The 19,859-nt window shown below is 40.7% G+C and overlaps 1 protein-coding gene across 1 annotated transcript in view; it reads right to left on the bottom strand.

Annotated features, from left to right (window-relative positions):
• Window positions 1-19,859, bottom strand: part of ca10a (carbonic anhydrase Xa) — a 378,645-nt gene that overhangs the window by 54,145 nt on the left and 304,641 nt on the right. The window contains exon 4 of the mRNA XM_061708004.1: window positions 3,769-3,954. Within this exon, the coding sequence (XP_061563988.1) occupies window positions 3,769-3,954 (186 nt within the window). The remainder of the gene's footprint in view (window positions 1-3,768; window positions 3,955-19,859) is intronic.

Here is a 19,859-nt window from a genome sequence, read left to right as displayed (position 1 = left end):
GCTTTCGCAGTTCCACCTGTTCAAACGCGTCATCTGCTGCAATCTTTGACTTTACTTTTGTTTTGTAACAGATCATTTTTTGAGTTTCTGAATTGACCCTCTTGTAAATAATCAGCAAATTAATAAGCAATCATTTTAAGTTACAGGTTGGACTGCCGAGCATCAGTTGCAACAGTGAAGTGACACAAACGTGTCCCACGTCTGCTTTGTGTCATTAAATGACTCTAGCTGTGGTATATCCCATCTTTTTTGACACTTCAGCAACACCGTCAAACCTTTTAAAGGGGACCTATTATGAAAAACAAGTTTTTTCTTGTTTTAACATATATAAATTGGTCTCCCCTCACCCTGCCAGCACAGGGGAGACAAAATACCATGAATTTCTGCAAGGTGTCTGACCCCCGCCGGACAGAATCCCCCAGTTTCACGTGATTTTTTTTGAGCCTCCGAGATTTTCATCGAAATCTGACGGTTTGATCACCGGTAACGGGCGATGCGCCGCGAGCCCGCCGTGGGGTTGCGGGGCCAGCGTTCAGCATCCGCTGGGCAGATCCGGCTGAAATAGTGCATAAATGTTATTTATATACAACTCATATTTTATTTTTTTAACAATAAAGTTGCCATTTGTGAAAATTCAGTGTTGTGATTTATTTACAGGCTCGGGCTGCTCTGGCGGAGCAGGTTTATTCTCCTCTCCTGCTACACGTCATTCAGGGAGCCAATCAGCACAGAGCCTCATTACCATACCCCCCTCTTCCCTTAGAATGAGGCACAGAAAAAGGGGTTAGAAGCGGTAAAACTAGTGACAGGGCCCACAGGCTGGATTTCTGATTTATGTATAAAAAACAAGCTTTAGATTGTTTTTAAGACATTCAAGGCCTGTTTAAAATATACATTAAATGCCATAATTTGTCCCCTTTAAAGGGATTGTGACATGAAAAACACATTTTTCTTGATTTTTTGTGTTTTGTTGGGTGTCTTGACATCAATTACACCCAAAAAACAACGAACTTTTAACATTCAGTGTATTGTGTGCTTTCTGGGATTTTCCGCATAACTATGCAAAAACGGCGCACCTGGTTTGGTGGCGGATCGTTACGTAACGATCCGCTAAATCACCGCCCCCTCCACCCAGCTCCCTGCCTCCTCTCCTCTCCAGCTCACCATAAAGGCTGATTTATGGTTCCGCGTTACACCGACGCAGAGCCTACGGCGTAGGGTTACGCGGCGACTCGCACCATACGCTGAACCCTACGGCGTAGGCTCTGCGTCGATTTAACGCGGAACCATAAATGAGGCTTAACACGGAGCTGTAGAGCCTCTTTTGTTCTAATCACCGGAGGAAAACTGCTAAGAAGACCCGCGGCCACTGACTGGACTTAAGATAAGGGGACAGTGCTGCTTGCATGCCTTTATTTTTATGATTGTTTGCTGTGGTTCGCCCTCCTGCTTTTCCGTGCATGCTTCGCCTGTCGCTGAGCGTATGGCTGGAGGAGGAGGAGGTTTGGAGGAGGAGCGGAGCAATGATTGACAGGAAAGGGGGGAAAGGAAGCATTTTTCACGGCGCAAAAAAACACTGTAATAAAAAGCCAGGAAAAGATTACTAGAGTGAAGTTTTTCTTGTTACACTCTTTTAAACACATTTGAGGGATGTTGGCCAAGACTTTTAATAGTGTTAAAAGCATGTTAAAAATGATGTCACAATACCTTTAAAGCCAGTGTATTTAGCAGTACCACTTCTGACCACATGGGGGCAAACAGAACCGCAGTGTTGACAAAAGAACAAAAAGAACCGCTGCCTCAGCTAATGAGTGGGGACGGTCTGGGGACGGTTGTTGTTCCTTAAACATGAGCTTTCATGTTATATCCTGCCCCCTATGGTTGGAATTCATATTGCAAGCTAGAGCGGCTTTAAGAGTCATTTTTCCTCCTTTCATTCTGTGTTATTTTGATGAAAGCCGACATATTTCAGTGTTGAACATTAACAAAAAGGTCTGGTAAAAGTTTTATGGTATTAACATGTTTTATACAAAAGAAAAGCTCTTCTTTTAAGATTTGACAGTGACTAACCATCCATCCATCTGTTTTCTGTGGGTTGTATGGGGACATGGTCGCTGGAGCAGCAGTCCGAGCAGAGGTCTTTGGGAGTTCCCTCTCCCCAGCCACCTCCTCCAGCTGTATCAAGGCTAGCTCTACCCGTGGATCAAAACCTTACAGTAGCGGAGGGATTTAAGGCCTCCAGTGATCGCCGGGGCTTGTTGAAGAGGGATGTTAGCCCTCGTCAGACTCACATGAGGGAAACATGGTTGCCGACCTCAGATTAGAGACACAGGGGCTTCTTCCTGGAACCAGGCCTGAGGGAGAGGCTCAAAGGCGAGTGATTGGTGGTGGGAGCTTCGCCCATGGGGTCTAGCAGGGCACAGCTCAAGCCAGCTGGGCCCACCACGCAGGTGGTGGTGCCGTAAGGGTCTGAAGCTACGTTGATAAGACTGCATGAGAGCGGAGGGCTTGGCGGTGCAATCCTGAACTGCTGAAACTGACAGTTATTAACTGTGCTAATTATGAGATGGAAATTCTATGGCATTGCATCTTTTTTTCCTCTTTTTGTTTAACCAAATAAATTGAAATGTATTGAAATCTGAAATCTTCCTTTACACTCCAATACCAACATCTCATCTGGCTTTAACCTGGTCCAGTCCCTATGATGGGCCTTTAACCCTTGAGCTTCCCTGCGCCCACGTTTCGATATTCGTCATTTTTTTAAATTTAGCAACAATGTTCGCTGTGTTACAGTTTATGACATGAATTTGGGGAAAAATGTTTCTTTTTGGACATTCTTCCTTATGTCAAAATATCATCAGCATTGCTGATGATATATTCAGCATCTTGATATGTCACAAAGTAGCAGCAACATGCAGAGTTTAAATGTTGCGCTCTCTGTTCACCCTCGATCCAAACATGCACCAAAACTACTGCATAAAAACTACTAATGGAATAAAACTGTTACTTCTGGGTTCAAATCCTGAAAACAACTGAATGTTTGGTTGTTTTATGCAGAGCTGAAGTGGTTTGGGAGATGAATGCACAAGAAAAGACATACTGATGTAAGATGATCTTATAGCAGTTTTCTGTGCTAGTACAGTTTTGGCTTGAGGGATCCCAGAGAGCATCATCTTTGAGGGATGAACGAGAGTCAAAGTCAAAATTCCTCATTCTGTTTGCGCCAGTAGAGAATAACTGCTTTTCTTTCGTGTGTTTTGTTGAATTTAACTGTGAATGGAGGTTTCTATTTTCAGCGTTTACGTTGATGCATGGTATGAAAAAGCCCCAACTAATCCGTGGCAGGAACAACTCCACCCTGAGGACAGACATATTTAGCACCATGGAACGTGTGTCTTTTTGCGTTTGTGTGTGTCTATATATATATGTATATGGTTGAGTGACCACACAGATGACGGAAGGTAAACATTGTGCAAGAAAAGAAGAAGCACAAGGAGCAATTAAAGGACAAAAGGAATAAGAGAGGTGGACAGAGACTGGACGGTAAGTAATCATAGAAATAAGGCATAAGGAAGATTATTACAAAAGAAAAGAGAGAGCCATTGAGCACTATAGTGCATTGATAGATTTTTTTACAGGACATTAGCTTAACTGAATGTGGTTAAACCAGCATACCATTAGTTTTTTCATACCATTTTTCCTTAATTTTTCTACCAAGTCGTGTTTTGGCTGTCAGACACACACACATACACACACACACAGACATACCTCTCCGGAGAAGGCCTGTCCGTTCAGCAGATGCTCGGAGCCCTGGCTGTCCTCACTGCCGAAGTGTAGTCGGATCTCCTCCAGGCGATGGCTGTACGTCATCGGCCCCCCAGAGATGTTCACCAGGTGCTCCTTGTCCAGTCGCAGGGAGACGTGGCGGCCGGTGTTGTACATTGTGCCTCCAACCTGCACAAAAACATGGATAATTACACACCAGCATAATAATAACTCTGAAAAAGTCATGAGATATTTGCAAAAGACTAGAAAAAAAGTGCCACAAGAGCTGAAAATGGAAATAAAGTGCATTTTGTGACACATGTTCCGGGGTCTTTTCCACACCTGCTCACATGATGAATAAAAAGGTGTATTTTGTGCTCTGAATTATTATGAGATGCAGTGAATCACCGTTTTAACCCCTTTTAACTTTTCGTGCATTTGGAGAGAAAATCACGCATTCAAGTGAAGGCCGACAGGCGAGTAACCATGGTTACCACATTGTCAAGCATGAATATGTAAGTCGTATATGTAGATCAGGAGATTCTTGTTTGATTTCATTTCTATTATCAAGTGATGCGGCAGCTCGGCTTCGCTTTTAAACCAGAAATGGATCAACTGGCAGCAGATCGAGACCTCGTCACAGATTTGTACAAAGTATTCTGAACCGGTTTGAACTGGCGACAAAGACATTTCCCCGAGCTCCTCTGGGAGGGTTTGTGACGCCTCTTGACAAACACACAAGACATTTGTGAGATGAGTGACAGCCTTCCACTCCTGTTGAGTCTGGCTGACAGCTCTTTAAAGTGATAACTTTGTGTTGTTTAAAAGGAGAAAAACTAATAAAAAACAAACTTGCACAGCTTTGATTTCTAAACTCTGAATTGCAGCACTACGGTCATGCTAATAAGTTGGCGCTCCGTTTTTTCAGTCATAGTTGGTCTTAGCATGAGTCAAATACAACCTCAGATGAACATCATCATAGAACTTATTTTGTCATAGATTAGTTGAATTGCTTCTTTAAGCTCAATGCTTACTGTATGTCTTTCTCTCTTTGCATTGTGTCAACACATACTCAAATGCTTCAGACTAGAAAATCTACATAATCGTCTGTTTTTATAGAGATATGCACACCGGCCAATGGTCAGTTCATCAAGAGTTGATGATTAGCATCAATTTTTCATCAACTATCCTTTCTGGCCTAATGTTTGTTAAATAAAAAGTATGTGTTTTTGTTTTTCTGAGTTTGTTTTTACCCAATACTAAAACCCCTATGGTTAGATGAATTAATGATGTTTTTACACAAACACACACACAAAGGGATATGAAAAGAAAGGAAGAGAAAAGCACCACGCAGGATAGTTCAGGTCCAGGGTCAGGCATATAGTAGCGACTGTTTTCCGCAGCATAATTTATAATCATATGCCCCAGAGAATATACGGGATGGCAATATGATGTACGCAGGGTTGAGACAAAGTACACTGTGTTTGCAAGCTCATGGTTTATAATGTTACATTTTTTTGGGACAATAATGTGGTTTTCCACTGCAGCAGGAAGACAGACACTCGTTTTCTGGCTTACATTTATTTATTATTTGAATTTGAATAATATGCTCATTATTGCGGTTTGTTCAGTAAAAGAAGTGTACAGAGTTCTGTGGAGCATGCCCTAATGTTGTTTGGGTGTCATTAGCATAAAAGGGGTATAATCAGTGTAATAGTGTAATGCTGAGGCGGGATGAGATGAGTTGGGCTGGAGCTTTTGTTGACTGTCATACAACCACGTTAATCAAAGCCCAATATACACGCAGCCCTCTGCTTATCTGAAAGGCTGGATTTGTTTTTGATGAATTGGGCAGCAAAGCTAGTGATTTTCCCAAATACATGCCGCAAACAGTATGAATATATGAAATCCACAAACCGCTCGCAATAAATACTCCCAAGAATAACAACTAAGCAGACTGGAAAGCCGAGCCTTTGCTTTGGCTGCAACCTTTCCACCACATTGACTTTGACTGGTAATTGTCGGAGCAGAAACACGGCAAAGTGGTGTCAATAAGCAAGCGAACGTGTGATCATTTATTCTCTAAAAGTTGCAGCTTATATGTAGTGAAATCCGATCTTTAATCCCCATTTCTCGAGTTTAGAATTTCACTTAAGTTCTGAAAGATTTCTGAGTCAAAGCTCTCTTCTGAATTACATTTGTGCTCATGTGAAGCGTTTATCTTATCAAATCACCACTGTTGAAACCAGTCATTTACATACAATCATGTGCAGCTGTTCTGTGTAAAAAATATAATAAAAATCAACAAAATCTAAATCCTAATGAGTCTCAAAATTGAGCAAATGCAACCGCCAATGAAGAGCATATGACTCTTCTCACTGTCACGTTATTTCCCGCACAAAGAGAAGCCAAAAGACAAAGCCTCCTGTGGGCAGGCCTAAGTACCCCCTGATTAAAGAGCGTGAGGATCCATTCTTAGTCATACAAGAAACAGTCTCTCGCATGGTTGCAGAGGATTTTCAGTCTTCAGTTCATTGAGGTTTATGAACATTCACTTAAGGTTCTTGCGCAGCATTTCAAACTACTGTAAATAAGTTCCTAGAAAGCTTCTGAGTTGCCCAGCAGTGATGTCCTACATGGATGTATTTGAGATTAATGCACTCCGAGAGGCCTTTTATACAGGAGAAGCTCTCTGCTGGCAAACGGTGTGTGCAGCTCTTTTCTAAATTGTGCTCTCATGAACATTTGACGTGATCAGCGAGGCCTGTAGGGTGAGAGATGCAGCTTTTGTTTTGGGAGGATTTTTTTGTTGCATTTGTCTGAGCGTGGCACAGCCCGACCTTTGGGGAAATTGGCAGGGCCATCCACCCCTGGGAAGACTGGAAACTGTCTCGAATGCGTTCTACCTGTCAATAATCTTTCCTCACTGTAAAACACAGTAGTAGTAGATTTATAGCCCCTTTCAAACTGGGGCGCAGCAACAATTGCTTCTCTAAAACCGTTGCTTACGTCTGCACGTAGTGTTTACATACTCCTGAACGTTCCAGACCAGGAAACAGCCCAAAGATGTGCTTTTATCCACATTGATGATTAGCAACAGTCTCCACCCTCAGTGGAAGTAGTAAGGGAGAACTTAGTACTGTCCAGATTGGTTTCTGGTTCGGCTTTATTTTTTTATGAATAATTACTGTATTTTCAGGACTATAAATCGTGTTTTTTTTTTCATAGTTTGGCCGGGGGTAGCACTTATCGGTGAAATTATTAACACATTATTACCGGTATATAATTTCCCATGTTATTTTCACACTAAACCGCAAGAGGGAGAACTGCAACTGACGATGAGTCTGACGTAAGCGACGTAGAAGAGGAAGCGCTGCATCTTCTACTTCCAGTGAAAATACGGTAAATACGGTATTGTTATTTCATTGTTGTATTTGCCTAATACAAAGATAAGCAGCATATTTCTATGATGTCGCCACAAAAATAAAGAGAGTGTACTATATTATTCACGACTTCCGAGCTTCCTTGCTCCCAGCCCGCCCCCCCCCCGCCGGAGGCTGCAGCAGGTTGCACCACGACACGGTCTCGGCCCTGGCAGCTGAGAGCGCCTTCACAAGGGATTATCGATCCGGGAGATGAACGAATGACCAATTAGAAAGTGTGCGGCTTTCCTCAGTAGGTGCTCTTGTAGCAGCCGTTCCGCATCTCAGTTTCACTCTTACACACAAACACGATTACGCTTCATGCCTCCGTCGGCTCCGAGTCAGCCTGCAGCCATTTACCCCGTCACAAGCACTCAGACTGAACGACATATACTGGGCTGGGGACAGAATAAAAACTTTACAGCCGTTCCACAGACTCTTTTATGTATGCTTTACAGTTTAAGATTTTTATGATTATTATTCACAGCTCACAGGGGGAGTAGGGGCGCCTTTAGAAAAATTATTGTTTTCTAAAAGATCCATGTATCATTACGGATGCTCTTTTATGTGCGGCTCTCATAATGATCCAAGTTCTCCTAGTCCAGAGAGGGGATGGGCCAAGATACTTAGAAGTACTTCCAAAACTTTTTAATCTGCAGTAACTGAATCAGCAACATACAGGAAGCAGTGGCGGCGTGAAACATGTCGGCCCTAAGCTGTTGCACCAGCTGTTCCACGTGGCGACACAACACGGCAAAAGCTTCATTCATATGTCAAGTGGGTAATTTCAAACCCAGCTGGACACTGTTGTCGTTAGCAACAGTCGCTTCAACAGGAACCATTTCAGCTTCTGTCTTCAGCAGATGGACGGGCACGCCGGGTCCAAATGGTTTTAGTTTTATCCCATGACTGAACTAGTCGTAAGACTAACAGAGAAGTGCCAAGAACAGCCCAGACCTGGCACAAACGTGTCTGCTGCCTGGGCTAATTCTCATAAACACAACATTTACTTTGGGGTATACCTTGTAAAGTGATGAGTGTTTGTATACAAGCACTTCCCACGGTGGATTTGATCCAAACCAAGTCATCTTAAAAGACGTATACATCCAAACTTGTTGCTGTGACGTTTGAGGAGTCTTTTCCTTCTCAGCCCACATCACAGTGGACTTCACAAAGGCTCTCGTGGCAGAATGGGAACAAATCAGACAGCTCTGATCAACATCTGCCAGAATTCTTCAACCAGAGGAGTCGGTGAAGACTCAAGTCACAGAAATCGACGCTGTCAGTTGCTCCAGCTCCTGAAAACCGTCGTCTACACTGAGCACAAAAAGGGACCACATGTAACTGCCGCTTTGGGGTCTGAAGTCCTTCAAGGCGATCCATGTGTCATCCAGGAGCTTCTCCACTTCCTGACCGACTGCTAGGAAGTAGCTGTCATTCAACCACAAGCGTTGGATCCTCCACAGGACTCGCTGGCTGCGAATCATCATGTGTGATGTAAATGAAGAGGGCACTTCTCGTGGTTTACCTAGTGTTCATTTGTAGCTTGCATGAAAGCTAATTAATGTATGAAAATACAGCTGAAATAATTCCTAAAAACAGCAATAACAACTGATGCTTGTGTGGTTTCAGTCAGTTTGCTCTTCTGATGACGCTAACAATCGAGGCCTTGTATAAGTACACAACAATTCAGATCTTTATCTCAATTGGTTCTTGAGATATTTCCTTATATGAGCTGTGGCAGCACTTTAAGTGCAATTTCAAGAATGATCACCTGTTTCCAAAGAATTACATACTGACCAACAGCACTAAGTTTCGTAAAGTTTGGACCACTACATCACAAGATACAGGCTGACAAATAACTCTCCGTATGTGCCACGTTACTACGCTCACATGCTTTGTGCCATTTTAGGTATCAAAACATTTAGCTTTCTCCACAGATTTATGGTATCATATTTGGTTTTGCAAATCTTTATACTGTAGTTATAGAAATAACCGCTATTTTTAAAGTAAATATTTTCCCATTAAAAAGTGAATGGAGGACTCTTGGGCTCTTTTACTTCTACAAATCCTTTTACATTCATACAAATTTATTTTTACACTTTATTTTATTTTCCAAAAACCTTCTTATGTAGATATTTGCTTTTGCTTTAATTTCTTTGAATCCACTATCCTTCCACGCAATCAGAGTACAAAGAAATGCCGTTCTATCAGATAAAGTTACTGGTTTATAAGGTGATATGTACCCCCCCCCCCCCACCTGTCAGGTTGATTCATATTTGGTATTACCTTTCAATGGTTCAATAGGAATGGACTTATCAAATTTCACTGGCAGATACTGACTGCTCCAGTTTGATTGGCCACTAGCAGCTATCATGATGTGTGAGCCAGTGGGATCCCTGGGAGATGGCATCAAATGAGTCCAATTATGATTACGCCAAATTTCCCCTTTTTACGTCATAATTCTTGAGATGCTTTCACGTTGGGAGCTGTAGCACCCTCTAAAGTTGGAATGTTCTCAAATGTGAAGAGTTCTAGGTTTAATCATGTTGGGCATTGGAATCAAAACATTTGTTGAGTTGTGACTGGCCAAGTATTCGGCTCATGTACACGATGTTTCATGGGAGGTGCGTGGACTGTTTCAGAGGATTTCTTATACGTTTTTTTGAAAATGGCATGACACAAGCAAAAAGGGACGTGGCTAGGTGCATAACACTGAAGTCACTTGTATTATTGTAGGTGAGTAAACCCCCTAATCATAATATAATGCTCGTTTTTTCGGTTTTCAAAGCATTTCCAGGCATATAATGACCTTCTCATACACCAGCTGTGAAAACATGATTATGTGGCCTTAATTTTGTATTTTTGTCCTTAATTAACTGGACCTTAACCAAATCAGATTTGTAACAATCATTCATTATGTAATGGATTTAGATTTGTTTTGACAGCTTCTTAATGATCGTATTTCTGGAGTATTATCAAAAAGCTGCTGGATCTTTCTCCCAGATGTCAGAGACAAAACTCTAACCGCACTGAAGAACAGTTTAAAAAGAAGAAGCTCTGAGAGCGATCAGGTTTTTCTGGTCTTTTCAGGGCTCTCACCTCCCCTCTGTCACCTCAGCAGGAGACGTAAAAACACTCACTCTTCCCTGTCTTTGTCCCAGCTGGCCACTAAATGCAACACACCGCTCTTCTCTGATTCGCAGTACTTATCTGCTCTTTGCATCACTCCATCTCCCTTTTTCTCTTTCTCCTTTAAGATCATTGATTTTTCAGAGCATCTATAAAATATTTACAAAGTGTGGGCAGACTTCTTTCTTTGGGACTTTCGAAAAAAGATGGTGGTGATGGTTGTGGAGGGATCACTTTGAAAGCCACTGGTAAAAGGAACAGGAGAGGAGGAGGAGAAGCGAAGGGAGAGAAAGAAGCAGAGAAGGACGTTGGAAGTCCACCCAAAGTTGTGGTGTGAATATCAATGATTCACCTTGAAACAGCTGATGATTATGAATAAATAAAACATAGCTACTGTACGGATGAATATCAGGTTTCTGATCATTTCAGCCTTTTTCATCGTTACCTGGGCCTTATTTTCACTGGCCCAGGAGCTCAGAACTCATTCTGACAACGCCACCTTCATGCTAGAAGGCTGTGAAGGCTTCAACACAGTTTTGCATTCCCTCGCTTTTGTTTTTGCAAAATAAATTATTAGTGGTTCCCATTCAAAAAGTTAGAATGCATGATTTGGTGGTGGTGGGGTCACTGCAGCTGTCACCTATATACGGTATATATTATTTACACTGCAAAAATAGGCCTCTAGATTCATGTATTATATATATTATGTTTATTTCTAGTCAAAGTTGTCTTATTTTAAGCAAAATATCGAATTTAAAACAAGCAAAATGGTTTTAAATAGTCCAATTTTCTTGAAACAAGGCTTTTTTTGCTTTCTTAGAGATTGGTGTTTTATTTCTTAATTTGGGTTTTGAATTGTAATCTCAATGAATCCCCATGTTGAAATGTAAAAAAGCAAAAAACAAACAAATTATCTGCCAAAAAAAGTCTCCATATCTGATAAAATGATAAAGCAACAAATGTATGTATAATTAGAGAATGGGGTTTCTTTGATTGGCAGCTGGCACAGTCAATGGGCAGCTGTGATCATCCTTGGTACTTAGCTCCTAGTCTGGCACTGTGTTTACTTCTGCAGTGTGAGAAAAAACGTATCAGAGCATCCGAGCTCATAGAGAGTGTTGTTGGAGTTCTGGATGTCATCTATCTACCGATGCTTGACACGAGGATGTTTGGACAGGTTTATTGAGAATGAATAAAAAGTAATTAGCACAATAGTTTAGCCTAAACTACACTAGCCAAGGTAAAATAGCTGTAACTGACTGAAATGAGGTGGGCGTGTTCCATCCGGCTTCCCAGGCCTGTTCAGTCCTCCTATTAGCAGCATAGTGCTAGACAATACGAAGACAGAGAGGTGTATATGATCATCGTAGCAGTTTAACACCCTCAACTCCCTTTCATCGAGGTCTGTCTTGCAAGTGTCCCCTTTTGTATCTTCTAGACTAGATTAGTGAACTGTATTACTAGCAAGATGTCAAAATAATTCTCTGAATAGCCTCCAGCTGATCTAAAATGACAGGAATCAACAAGGGAGACCAAGTCTCTCCAGTGTAGCCTCACTCCATTGGCTCCCTGTAAAACTCAGAATCCAATTCAAAATTGTTGATATTTTAATTTAAAATTGATATTTGCAAGACCTAATAGTACATTTTGTTCCTAACAGAAATACTAATTTTCAGAGTGCAGGTTTACTCGTAGTTCCTAGAAGATCCAAATGTAGATTTGGAGGCCGGGCCTTCAGCTATCAGGCACCATTACTAAGGAACTGACTTCCAATCTGGGTTCAGGAAGTTGACACCACCTCCACCTTTAAAACCAAACTTCAAACATTAGTGTTTAGACAAGACTAGAGCAGCTAGAGCTACGCTGCAGGGGGAAACCAATATGATCCAGTTATCTTTCTTTTCTTCAGATCAACGCTTAGTTATTAATTATAAGTAACTCATAACCATCATTGTTCTCCATTGTTCTTGTAGTTTGTTGTGCTGCCCCCCCCCCTTCCTTTTCTCTTCTGTGCATGTCTGCAGGCCATGCACAGAAGAGAAAAGGAAGGGGGGGGGGCAGCACAACAAACTACAAGAACAATGGAGAACAATGATGGTTATGAGTTACTTATAATTTCAGGAGCTGCATGCTGGCCTGCAGCCCCTCCTCTGACCACCTCAGCGTCTGCTGTCTACATCCGCTTGTATAGTCATCCCTGTAATGCACCAGTTAGCCATTGTGTCTGTGTCTCTTCTGTCTCTGTTATTCATTCCCTCTGTCTGTTCTCTCTTTTCCTGCTCTGCCCAGCTGGCCTTCAGCAGGAGGGCCCCCCCTTATGATCCAGGACCTGGTCCAGGTTTCTTCCCTCCTTGCCACTGTTTTGCTTAGGTTTTTCTCCCACTAGGAGAGTTTTTAACCACCACTGTTTGTGATAATTGCTCGGGGGTTTCTGGCTCTCTGGAAAGCACCTAGAGACAATTTCTGTTGTAATAGATGCTGTATAAATAAAATTGAAAAAATGTAATTGTGGATTGCAAGCTTTTTTTGTTCTTGTTGGTACAACGGGATTAGCAGAAAGCATCCAGGTCTGTAAACAGGCTCGGCACATGCCGTCCAAAACAACAACCTCAGAGGATCATCAAAGTTTTATGTTACGTCGGCTTTGACACACACACACACACACACACACACACACACACACACACACACACACACACACACACACACACACACACACACACACACACACACACACACACACACGCACAGCATTTGACAGTCTGCCCTGCTGTTGTCCATCAGAGAGCAGCATTAAACCATCATGCAGCTTGGCAGACGCTTTGTAAAAAACAGTCTCAGCACGTTTTTGTGACACAACACAGTTTTCCTTCAGTCTCCAGGATAAAAATGTCAGTGGTAACAAATATTTTACCCTGAAAACTGACTTAATGAAAACACTTTATCACTAAAAAGACACTGATGAACCACTTTGGTATTGAGACATTTTGCTTTATGCCGGCTTTACTGGTAGAAAGGGCTTTCATGATGCAACCTGAAGATAAACGCAGATACTTCTGAACAGGAATTACATTTTAGCTGCTCTTCCAGCAAAAGTACCCTGCACATTGTGTCCAAACACAAGCTTGGCGGGGCAGAACCAGACAGATAGTTTTCTGTCTCATACAGTAAATCGGTCACTACTCTCAGAACAAGTTCAAGAATTGCCTTGGAACGGGATTCCTCAGAGTTTTCGTGTCGACTTGCTGAAAATAAAAAGCGGTGGCACAAATTCATGACCAGTCTCATAAATTCTGGTGATTGAGGCTAAGCAAGAGCCCCGTCAGATTGATGCATGTCATCTCTTTTTCTCCCCATGCTCCAGTCCTGATAAAGATGCTTGTGCTTTTTATTATTTTACTTCTTTTCTTATCATCTTATTCAATCATATTTGTTATTTACTGTCTAATTATGTCAAATTATTTACTGTCTAATAGGGGTGTAACGGTATTTGTATTCGTCCCGTCCCGTCACGGTACGGGGGTCACGGTTCGGTACACGCAGTCATACGGCGAATACGTCTGACTGAGTAAAAAAAAAAAAAAAATGAATCATCTTTTTTTTTTCCCCTTATAAATATCAAAAGTCACGTTCCATTACAGACCTAAATGTGTGCTAGTCTGTGCATATCAATAAATATATGTGCAATTCATATATCATCATAAATTGTAGGCTATAATAACAATAAAATGTTCTAATTCTTAATTTACAACTGTCCTGAACGCATCAGGGCCGTGTGCCAGCGCGGATTGGGAGTAAAGCCTGATTTATGGTTCTGCGTTAAATCGACGCAGAGCATACGCCGACAGGTACGGCGCAGTCTACGGCGAGGTTACGCGCATACGCGCAACCTTCGCCGTAGGCGCTGCGTTGGTGTAACGCGGTACCATAAATCAGCCTTAACAGTCACAGCAAAGGAGATTAGCGCTAAAGTTTAAAAGAGGACTAAGCATGTACAAAGTTTTGAATGTTACCCCGTTTTCCACGTTACCTGGATTATTTTGGGTTATGGAAGAGTCAACTACCGTTGGTGAGTCAGTGTAACCTTCTTAAATAATTTCTTAACAGAATGTTGTGGTAGCTTTGACCACCTGCCTATTTGAATGTGATTTGTGTTGTTGTCAACTAGACCGCAGAGTCTATTCTCTGTTATAGAGCTCAGAAATGATGTTATAGACCGCTGTGTCTATATCTATCTAAATAGATTGTGTAATTTTAGACCAGTTATGTTTTTTGTATTTAAGCTGAATCAAAGATGGAACTGAGTCAGTCCGTGACTATATGAGTTTTCAGCTCCGCGTGTGTGTGTGTGTGTGTGTGTGTGTGTTTCTGGTAGGATGATGTTGTTGAACGTTAAAATGACTATCATAAGGCCCATGGAGAATGCTCCGCCCCCAGACGGCTCTGCCCATATGCAGCAGTAGAGGAGCCCGGGTTCAAGTATTTATTAAAAGTGCTCGAGCTCGTTACAATGTACAATGTACAATGTGCTCACATAAAAAACATAAAAAATTAAAAACACTAATGCACAAGTTAAATGCTTTATTCTATTTATTTTACACTTTAATAATAGATGCTTTTTAGTTTTGAACAAACTTTAACTTTCAAATGCTATGATCAAATATATATTATACATTTGGGACTTTTTGTATTTTTTTTCCCGTTGTACCGAACCCATACCGAACCCGTACCGAACCGTGACCCCTGTACCGAGGTACGTACCGAACCGTGACTTGTGTGTACCGTGACACCCCTACTGTCTAATTATGTCTTGCCGCTTTTAATGTCAATGTAAAGCACTTTGAATTACCTTGTGTTGAATTGTGCTATACAAATACATTTGCCTTGCCTTGGAGTACTCTCTGCCAATCATTTAGTAGATTTCTACCCAACCTGTACTTAACTCACCTCAAGAACTGAGTGGAAACAAAAAAGGACGCTACTAACACTTCTTGATTGAGACAGAAGCATACTAGATAGATAGATAGATAGATAGATAGATAGATAGATAGATAGATAGATAGATAGATAGATAGATAGATAGATAGATAGATAGATAGATAGATAGATAGATAGATAGATAGATAGATAGATAGATAGATAGATAGATAGATAGATAGATAGATAGATTAAAATTAAATTAAAAGTGCTCTCCAGTGCTCTCTCATCATACTGTATATAAAAAAATAATAAAATAACTGAAAAATAAATAATAAATAAAATAAATGAAGTAAACAGCATCAGTGCAGAGCATGACAGCAATTACAACACCTTTCACACAGACGCTGGTACAACTCGGCTACACATCAATGGATTCACCGTAGTAAGACATAACACTGCACAGCCACCCCAGCCAGTGAACTGTTCTTTGTTCATTAGTGCAAATTGCCAGTTGTGTCTCCTGTAACCCCTGGAACAACTCTCCTTTTGTCCGAGCAGCCTTAGCGGGCCGTTAATTTGCTCTAAGATGCTTCCAGGAGTGATGGGGCCCAAAACGGTGATTGCACCGCGTGCTGGTCTTCCTTCAATGGGAAGTGATGATCAAAGCGCAGCATTAGCGGTAATGACTTGGGGAACATAAACAAGTCATAAAGAAGAAACTTGAATGTGTGGGTTAAGGATGGCAGCAGTGGGCAGGTACACCTAATAAAAAAACATTAGTGGCATGCTGGTAATGGGAAAACACAGGGAACATCATCATTATCTGAGCACAAAGATCAATACAATAAATGACCCGTTATTTTAACAAGAATTCATCACCAACGAGCTATTAGGCTACAGTATTGCTACTTTTACAAGAAGCATTTAACATATAAAAAGCCTTTTTTTCCTTTAGAAAATGAAAAAAAATGGTCTCAGCAGTTGAAATTGTACAGCTCAATTGAAAGTAACTTTTAATGTCTGGCCTGTATTATTTTCCATTAAATCTGGAAATGGTGATGAGCTGCATAAACACAGTGCAAACTAACTGAAGGTCACACAGCCATTGTTATATAAACACCCAGAAAAACAAGGGTTTGTTAGGATTTTATGAAATTGTTTAAAGGTTTGAAAGGTTTTTCTATAAGATTCTACACTGGTAGTTACTCTCAACGCAAGACAACATCCTGGTTTGTAGGACTAGAGTTTTGCTGTGTTCTTATATATATATAGTATAAATATATTAATGGTGCACGAGACAAACAAACAAGCAGATCTTTCAGGTTTCACTTCAGATTTGAGCTACTGTATAAGTCATTATAGTTAGCTAGAAGCACTTTAGCTAGGGGGCGGGCCTCGCTGGCGGTGGGTTAAGTCCCGCCCTCTTATCGCCCTCTGTGGGGTTGCTGGTGGCTTGGGTTCCAGGTACTTCCTTGTTGGCCTCTGGTCTCGCGGGTGACGGAATTGCCTTCCCCCCCTCCCCCACTATAGATACACTTAAGGTAGAGCTATGACAGGACTCACACACACATAGATATATACACACACACGCACGCACGCACATATACATACATACATACATACATACATACATACATACATACATACATACATACATACATACATACATACATACATACACACATACATACATACATACATACATACATACATACATACATACATACATACATACATACATACATACATACATACATACACACATACATACATACATACATACATACATACATACATACATACATACATACATACATACATACATACATACATACATACATAATACCTTTATTTATAGAGCACTTTTCCAAAACAAGTCACAAAGTGCTTTATATGCAATTAAAAACAGGAAATAAACAATTAGTACAATATTAAGACACAATTGAGAGATAAAAACAGACAAATAATACAATTAAACGCAAGTCTAAAAAAGTGAGTTTTTAAAAGTGACTTAAAAGAAGACAGTGTGTTAGCTACCCTGATCTCCTCCGGCAGGTCATTCCATAAGCGAGGGGCTAAAACAGAAAAGGCCCGGTCACCCTTGGTCTTTAAGTTGGACCAAGGAATGGCCAGGAATGACCCACCAGAGGATCTCAGGGTGCGTTCAGGCTCGTATGGGGTCAGGAGGTCAGCTATGTAATCAGGAGCTAGCCCCATACGAGCCTTAAAAGTAATAATTAAAATTTTAAAATCCACTCTAAAACGGACTGGGAGCCAGTGAAGGGACTTTAAAATTGGTGTGATATGTTCTCTCCTGTTGGACCGGGTAATGAGTCTGGCTGCTGCATTTTGAATTAACTGTAGTTTATTTCGATTTTGCTGAGTGAGGCATGAAAAAAGTGAATTGCAGTAATCTAACCGGGATGAAATAAATGCATGTATAACTGTCTTTAAGTTTTTAGATGAAAGAAATTACCTGATTTTGGATATTTTTCTAAGATGGAAGAAGCATGATTGGACAACGGAATTTATATGCTGGTCGAAATTGAGGTGTTTGGATGAAAGGGGACCAAGATGGGAAGAAACATGATTTTGTGATGAGTCTGGGCCTATGATGAGGATTTCTGTCTTCTCTGAGTTAAATTGTAAAAAGTTTGATGCCATCCAGTTATAGATATCTAAAATGCACATGTGGAGGTTATTTAGTTGATTGGAGTTGCTATTATCAAAGGAAAGGTATAATTGTGTATCATCGTGTCCAAACTGGGTTTGTATGTGTATATATATGTATGTGTATGCGTATGTATCCGTATATATATATATATATATATATATATATATATGTATATATGTATATATATTAAATATAGTAACAATGCACATATATATACCTTAGGTTTTTACCAGCATGGTAATAACCATTAATATGTGTGCAGACAAGGTAAAAAAAAAAAAAAAAAACCTTAATTATAAGCTGTTTAGCGTATAATCATTAACTATAACACTGACAACGTGCAGTCTTACCACGTCCCCAACAGATTTGAGCTACTGTATAAGTCATTATAGTTAGCTAGAAGAACTTTAGCTTATAGCAATTAGCTGTAAGCACTAAAATTGAATAAGTTTGACACATTTTAGTGTTTATACGCTTTAGCCATAAGCACTTTAGCTGTAAACTGTGATAGGTACAGTTTTGCCATGTCTTAGAACATATAGCTGGTTAAAATGTTTATAGCTAAAGGCTGTTAGGACTTGCTAATTGTTGTAAACTAAAAACTGATCAAGTTTTGACATGTTTCAGTAGGCCTACATATCATTTAGCTTAAAACCAATTTGATTAAATTAAATTTAGTTCAGTCGGATTAAATTGAGCTGAATTGAATTCAGTAATAGTTTATTGTTCCCTGATGGGTGATTTCATGAGCAACAACAACCCCTTCTTCAGTGTGTGATGGATGCTTGTTTCTTTTAATAATGTATGCAAATAGAGAGTAAAAGTAAATCATATTCCATGACAGAAACAGAAGGATTGGATGTGAAACAAAGTAGAGGCAAGAAAGAAAAAGAGTAACCAAGACAAAAGCAAAGACCATCCGTGATGAATTCATTACAGCCCTGGCTGTGTGGAACACTGACTCACAGATCAGTACAGCCACTTCCAAGGTAAATTTAAAAAAAGAATAGCATCAGTAGTTCAAATGAAAACTTGTTACAAAACAAGACTGCCTATATTAGAGGCTTCTGACAAATCTTGCATTATACTCACCGGCCATGTTTTTAGAGCTTTGTACCGACAGTATTTTGGGATTAGTTTCATACCACATTTTTTCCAACAACATCTCGAGGTGTTTATACCCGTTTCAAATGATTACCCTCAAAGGCAGCGCAGCAAAGCGTGGTCAAATTCACTGAGGTTCAAAATCTAATTAATTTTTAAGTCCTGAACACCAGTTGTTGTGTAAAGCAGTCAAACCTGAAAGTCTGCAGATTTGGAAAGACTCATTGTTTGATTCAATCCCAAGGCTGAGTCCGATAATCTTCCCCAACACCTTTCAGGCTATGATCTTAACTTTTAAATGTGTTGAGGGAAGAAATCTTCGATGTTTCTGTGCGTCACTGGCAGAACGATCATAGCTTTACCTGCAAAGGGTGAATGATATTGAAGTTTTGAACAGAGTATCACTGAACCATGTATCACGGAGAGGTTTGTTTGAAATACGTTGATATATTGACCTCAAATCCACCAATCCACCTTCTGTTGGTTATAAAGCACGAATAGAAAAAATACAGCCCAACTTTTGACTAAATTGACCCACTGAGCATTTTACTAGCACAAAGACCACCGTCCATGTCTCTATTGTACTATAAGTACCCACCGCCTCTAAAATAGCAGTACCCTAGTATTTGTATGTGGGGCCCACTTAAGATACAAATCTAGGAAAGTGGAGTTTCATTTGAGATGATCCATGGGTTCTGTGGTGGTTATGATCAGGTACATGGGTGATGAAGGACGGGCAAAGACCCAAAACAGGTGACTTATCTGGTCCCAGTTGGGCCAATCACATAAGCAAACCCAAGGGTCCGGATTACATGGGTCCAGTATGGAACCAGCAGACAGAC

Source organism: Cololabis saira, chromosome 19, assembly GCF_033807715.1.
Source record: "Cololabis saira isolate AMF1-May2022 chromosome 19, fColSai1.1, whole genome shotgun sequence".
NCBI lineage: Eukaryota > Metazoa > Chordata > Actinopteri > Beloniformes > Belonidae > Cololabis > Cololabis saira.
The sequence above is the reverse complement of the archived record's forward strand: the minus strand, read 5'-3'. Positions and strand labels throughout refer to the sequence as shown.